The sequence below is a fragment of the Cryptomeria japonica genome, chromosome 7 (genome assembly GCF_030272615.1).
Source record: "Cryptomeria japonica chromosome 7, Sugi_1.0, whole genome shotgun sequence".
Lineage (NCBI taxonomy): Eukaryota > Viridiplantae > Streptophyta > Pinopsida > Cupressales > Cupressaceae > Cryptomeria > Cryptomeria japonica.
Window position 1 is genome coordinate 378,664,824 of NC_081411.1, and position 6,759 is coordinate 378,671,582.

Here is a 6,759-nt window from a genome sequence, read left to right on the forward strand (position 1 = left end):
ATTTGATGAAATGAAATTAATTGGAATTACGTGAAATTTGAATTTGGAGAAAATGAAATGAAATTAATTGGAATTAGAATTTGAGAATTAGAGGAATAATTTATTAATTTAAATATGTTTCTTTAAGAACTCGCAACATCTGCAACATACTATGGAGAACTCGCATGGAGGAGGAGTTGGCGGCAATGGAAGAACTCTTTCGAATTCTCTGCAAGGCAAGAACTCTGGTTCTAATGGAGGTAGTGACCAGTTTGATGGAGCTAGCCAGATGGGGGAGAAGGACAAGCCTCTAGATATTCTGCATGTTGACGATACTTTGTCAGAAAAGAATGTGGGTCTTGGAAACGCAGTTGGGGTGTCCAGCCCACGTGAAGTTGTATTGGAGAATGGAAAATAAATTAGAAAGTGGTCAACCCTCTTTAGAACTAGACCATTTGGGAAATCTTCCTTGTCTCCTATGCATACTATATCGGACCCGACTGGTTAGAAAGTGGTCAACCCTCTTAAGAGCTAGACCATTTGGGAAATCTTCCCTGTCTCCTGTTCATAATATATCGGACCTGACTGGTGGTAAGTTTTCCATCTCTATTCCTGACTCAGCTTTGGATCATAACATAAGTAGTATGTCAAACTCTCTGGTGGGTAAATTCATGGGACCACACACAAACATTGAGATTGTTAGGGCTTATGTTAAATGGAAATGGGCTTTGAAAGGCAATGTTGAAATTTCGGCTTTGCCCAAAGGCCTTCTCTCCTTTACCTTTTCTTGTGAAGAAGACAAATTAAGGATTCTTTATGGTAACCCTTGGTTGGTCAGAAAGATAGCTCTGGTCCTCCAAAAATGGCACCCGAATCTAAATATGAGTGAATCTCTTCTTGTGCAAGTCCCAGTCTGGGTTAAGCTCCCAGATCTGCCTCTTGAATATTGGGCAAAAAGTGTTTTCTCGGGTATTGCAAGCTCTTTTAGTGAGCTCCTCTTAATAGATCTGGTCACAGCCTCAAGAAGAAGGCTCACTCATGCCAGATTCTATGTAGGGGTTGCCTGCGATGTAGATATGCCTAAGCAGATAGATGTTGTGTCTAAGTTGGGTACCTGGAAACAACATATCGAATACAAATCCATCCTCTTTTCTTGTTTCCACTATAAAAAAGAAGGTCATTGGGCTAAACATTTCCCTCTAAATCCCAGAGGGGATAACAAGCAAGCCAAAGCTACAGTTGAGAGTAGAAAGGCTCCGTAGAAAAAGGTCTGGCAAGTCAAAAATATAGAAAACAAGGAAGTTGATCCAGCTGAGATCAACTATTTTGGACCCCTAGAGGAGAACAAGGATGTGGTCTCCTCAGCCTCTATTTATAAACATCATTCCCCCCAAGAATCTTTGAGGAAGGAATGTATGGGAGTAGATAATATCTTGGGAGGGCAGATCGCAAGAGAGGAAATAATAGAACAACATGAACCTTCTAAAGAAACTACCCAGATGGTGATTGTTGACACCTTGGCTAGTAAGGAAGATTCCAACAAAGAGAATCAGAATGATAAGGATATTAAGGAAGTAGAGCAATCTAAGGAAGGGGAGATCACTGGATCACATGAAGAGAAGGCTGACTCTTCCCCTCTCACAAATAGTTCTAATTTTCAAGAGGCCGAGAACTGTGTTATCTTGGGATTGAATCTTTCTGATTCAAATCATGCCTCTATTAACTAATAGCTCTTCACATGACTCCAAATCACCTATCTAGGGTAATGTAGAGGAGATTTCTAGACTCCTTAGTGATCCTGAGGCGGTTTTTGAGAAAGAAGCCGAGTGGAAAATTCCAAAACATAGGAACAAGAAAGGCTCCACTCCCTTTGCTGCCCAAATAAGGAAGTATAGGAGAATTGATCAAGTTGATGTAGGGTATGTCTCCTCATCCCTAAGACGTCCTTCAAACCACAAATTCAGAGATCAGGAGGCTAGCAAGATCATGGCAGATGGGACTCAGAGGACTTTGAAGGAGTTAGGAATTGGTAAGTGATTATGAAGATTGTTTCTTGGAACATAAGGGAACTTAATAATACCCACAAGCATGATATTATTAGGAATATGAATAGGGATAGTAAACCTGACATTTATCTTATTCAAGAAACTAAGATGAGTAGAGAAAAGGTTGAAGCTTTTAATTTCTTTAAATTTGGTAGCATCTGTGGTGGTAGCTCTGAAGGTGCCTCTAGAGGCATTGCAACAATCTGGAATCTCAATAGTGTTAGAGGTCAAGTTATTATTCAAGAGAGAAATTTTTCTTGCATTAAGTTTGAGTATTTAAAGGATGACACCTCCTGGGTCCTCACAAACATCTATGCTCCCAATACCTTGAAAGACATAAGTAAGTTTTGGAAAAAACTTATGGAAATAAGGGATAGCTTCAAGAACCTTAGTTGGCTAGTCATGGGAGACTTTAATACCCCGTTGAAAGAGGAGGAAAATTTGGTGGTTGCCCTTCTCATCTAGACTGTAGATTGGCCCTCATGGATTTTATAAATACTCATGCCCTTAATGATGTGGAAATGCAGGGTTTCAACTACACTTGGACTAATAGGAGGGCTAGAAATGACCTTATTCAAGTTTGCCTTGACATGGCTCTTATATCTAATGATTGGTTCAGACATTATTTCTGCTCTTTGTCTACTCACATTCATGTTGGGTCTGACCACTACCCTATAACTCTTATTGCTGACCATATCAATAGGAGGAGGCATTTTCCCTTTAGGTTTCAAAAAATGTGGATGTTACATCTGGATTTGACTCATAAAATTTAGGAATGGTGGAACATTCAAGTTGAGGGTACTGCCATGTATAGAGTTGTGAAGAAACTTAAAAGCATAAAAGATAACATAAGGACTTGGAATAAATCTAGCTTTGGGAATATTTTTGAGGCCAAAGGAAAAATTTAGGAAGACCTTAACAAAATTCAGGTCCAAATCCAGAAGGATGGATTCTCCACTATTACAATTGCAGAAGAAAATGAGATCCTCAAAAGATACCACGATATCATTGCAAAAGAAGAATCTTTTTGGAAGCAAATATCTAGATGTATTTGGCTGAAGGAAGGGGATAAGAACATCAGATTCTTCCATATGTCGACTATCAAACACAAAGTTGCTAATAGGATTAAAAAACTGATGGTGGACAATGTGGAGTTGGTCAAGGAGGAGGAGATTAGAACTAAGGCAAAAAGTTTCTTCTCTGATCTTCTTTGTAGGGATCAGAGCTTAGATGATGATGTTCAAAATGCCTTCCTCCAGAACATTCCTTGCCTTATTGATGAGCATAAGAATGATTTTTTGACTTTAATCCCTTTGGACTTGGAGATCAGAAATGTTGTCTTTTCTTTTGAGGGAAATAAAGCTCCTAGTCCTGATGGCTTCCTTATGTTCTTCTTCCAAGAGTTCTAGGATATTGTTTGGAAAGATGTCTCCAATGGGGTTAAAGAATTTTTTGGAGAAAGAAGATTACTGAAATAAATTAATGGTACCTTCATTGCTTTCATCCCCAAAATTCAAGGAGTTGATTCCACAGATAAGTTTAGGCCTATCAGTTTATGCAACTCTTTCTATAAGATTATTTCCAAGGTCCTTACCTCCAGACTCTTGAATTTCCTTCCCTCCTTGATCAGTTTTCAGTAGAATGGTTTTGTGCCAGGAAGGCAAATTTTTGACTCCATCATTGCTATCCATGAGAATATCTATTCCCTTGTTATGGCCAAGAAGCAGGGTTTTATTCTCAAGCTTGATCTCTCCAAGGCTTATGACTGGGTGGACTGGTCTTTCCTCATGAAGGTTCTCTTGGCTTTTGGCTTCTCTAACAGATGTGTGGACCTCTTCAAGCAACTTCTCTCCTCCACCTCCTTTTTTTTTCTTGTTAACGGCTCCCCCTCCCCCTTTTTTAAAAGCCTCCAGAGGTTTGAGGCAAGGGGATCCCATCTCCCCTATTCTCTTCATCATTATGTTTGAATGCTTTGGTAGCTACATGGAAAGTATGGTGACTAGAGGTATCTTTAAAAGTCTCCAACCCTCTTCTCTTGATCACACCTTCTCCCACCAGCAATTTGTGGATGATACCTTCATTATGGGGGATTCCCGTATTTCGGAAGCCAGAATCCTAAAGGACACCTTGTGCAAGTTTGCGTCTGCTTCTAGCCAGCTTATCAACTGGATTAAAAGTGAAGTCTTTTTCATCAACACTCCTGAGAGAAGACAACATAGAATTAGCAGAATTTCGGAATGTCGGATTGCTATTCCTCTTGCTACCTACCTTGGCCTCCCCCTGGGCTTCTCTTGCCTTGATTCCTTTTGGAGTTCTTTGGTGGATAAATTTTAGAGAAAGCTTGTTGGCTAGAAAGGTTCTCTCTTAAGTCAGGCTGGCAAGTTACAACTTCTTAAAGCATCCCTTCAAAACATTCCTATTTATGCTCTTAGTCTCTTCATAATTCCTTTTAAGTTTGATGATGCTATTGAAAAAATCCAAAAAAAATTTCTTTGGTCTAGGGTTGAGGAAAAGAAGAGAATGGTTTTAGTGTCTTGGGACAAGGTTTGTAGATCAAAAAGTAAGGGTGGTCTGGATCTGAGGAGAATCAGGACTCTCAACGAAGCTCTTTTGACCAAATAGATATGGAGATTGTTCCACTCTGACAATGAGTGGTGTGAAATTTGGAGAAGTGAGTATCATCTCTTGTCTTCATCTCTTTTCTCTTTCATCAAATCTGATTTCAACATCAATGGTTCTCACATTAGGAACCATGCTTCAAAGTGTAAAGACAACATAGCTAAAGGGGTTAAATGGAGAGTTGGTAATGGTAGGAAAGTTAGATTTTAGGAAGATCCCTGGTTGCTTGATAAGCCTTTTCTGGAAATCCATGATTGGGCCCCTTTTGCTGCCCCTTGTAAAAGAGTTTTTGGTTCCTTGGCTGAGGGGTATTGGATAGGTGACAAATGGAAAAATATTGAAGGTATACACCATGGCCTCATCAATCTCAAGAAACACTTGTTTTCTGCTTGGCTAAATAATGAAGAAGATATTCTTATTTGGAAAATTGAGCCCAAAGGAAACCTTACTCTTTCTTCCATGTATGGAGTGCTGACTCTAGTCCCCTCAGAGAACCCCTTTTGGTCTAAAGCTTGGATCAAGGGTCTTATTCCAAAGATCAATATCTTCTATTGGACTATTTTCCAAAACAAATTTTTGAGACTAGACAACCTGAAGACTAGAGGTTTTAATCTCCCCAATAGGTGTGTTTTGTGTCATGAGGAGGAAGAGTATGTTGACCACTTGGCTATTCACTGTTCTTTCACTGTCTCTATTTGGGAAATATTTCTTAAGAATTTTGGTATGGTATGGGTGTTTCCTAACTCTATTCAAGACTTGTTCCATTCTTGGAGCTACCATTGGTCTAATCCCTCTTTGAGAATGTTGTGGCAGCTCTCTCTTCCTCACATCCTGTAGGGGATTTGGAAAGAAAGGAATAGCCACATCTTCATGGATACTTCTCTCCCCCAGGCTGTTGTTTTTCAGAAAATTCAAAGGGCTATAGTGGAGAACCTCAGGACCATTGGAGAGCCTTGCACTCTTGTCAATTGCCTGGAAGCTCACATCCTCAACTCCTGGAACCTCAAGAGTGTTGTTAGGATTGATACTAAATAAAGTAAGAGACTTGAAGCTAAGTGGTATTCTCACCCTCCGGGATGGTTCAAAATCAACTTTGACAGTGTTGCTAAAGGAAATCCTAGACCAGTGGGATGTGGGGCAATTATCAAAGATGAAAATGGCATTTGTAAGGAAATTGTTGTTGTTCCAATAGGTTGCCAAAATAACCATATGGCAGAAGCTATGGCTTCTCTCCAAGGCATCCTTCTGGCTAAAAGGTGGAACTGTCCTTATCTCTGGATCGAGGGGGGCTCTAATAATATCATTAACTACCTTAAAGAAATTACCAAGACCTCATGGATTATCAACAATATTATTAAGGCTGCTAGGGATCTTATTAAAACCTTTGATAAATGTTTTATCTCTCACATTTATCGGGAAGCAAATGGCCCCACTGATTGGGCAGCAAACATGGCAGTCACTCATGACAACATGATTACCTGGAAGGGTGAAGAGGATCTTCTTAATGATGCTACATCCATTTTCATGGATCGATATAACTGCACCTCAAAGATTTTAAATGGACTATATAATTATTAATAACATGACTTGGAGGGCTAATATTAATTATTATTGTGTCATTACCAATAATGATAAGATGAATGCCACCTTCTCCCATGCTTTCTGGGTTTTTGGGGCCACATCTCGAGATTTCTTTACATTAGCTATCTGCAACTCTCAAGTTTATGGTTTGAGCTGTGAAATCATGGGAGGTAACAGGCGTTACTACGAGCCCAGTAATTGTAAAGAATGGAAACAAAAGTAGGAAATCTGGAGTATCTTGCAGAAGGGTGGGCTAATGAAGTACATGGAAAGACTCCATGGGAGAAATGCTAAAATCACTAAGTTTTTCACCAAAAATTGGAGGAAGGGAACCCTAAAAATGAGAGTTCAAACTATCACCATCAACAAAGACCTCATTGCTCAGGTGACAAGTCTCCGGAGGGAGGGAAGTAATTTCTATAGGGATAGAAAGCTTAGCAAGGAGGCCATTGAGAAATACCCTGAAACTATAGAGGAGAAGAAGCTCCTGGTTAAGCTTAGCAAGACCTACTACCCTCCCAAGGCCTTTGTTAAG

At 39.7% G+C, this 6,759-nt stretch overlaps 1 protein-coding gene across 1 annotated transcript; it reads left to right on the forward strand.

Moving 5' to 3' along the window:
- Nucleotides 1-623: 623 nt before the first annotated feature.
- LOC131856780 (uncharacterized) lies at nt 624-1,241 on the forward strand. Its single transcript, XM_059208703.1, has one exon. The coding sequence runs from the start codon at nt 624-626 to the stop codon at nt 1,239-1,241; it is 618 nt and encodes a 205-aa protein (XP_059064686.1).
- Nucleotides 1,242-6,759: the final 5,518 nt, after the last annotated feature.

Excerpts from the sequence above, each read along its gene's own strand:
- LOC131856780 (XM_059208703.1), top strand. The coding sequence starts at position 624 with ATGTCAAACTCTCTGGTGGGTAAATTCATGGGACCACACACAAACATT.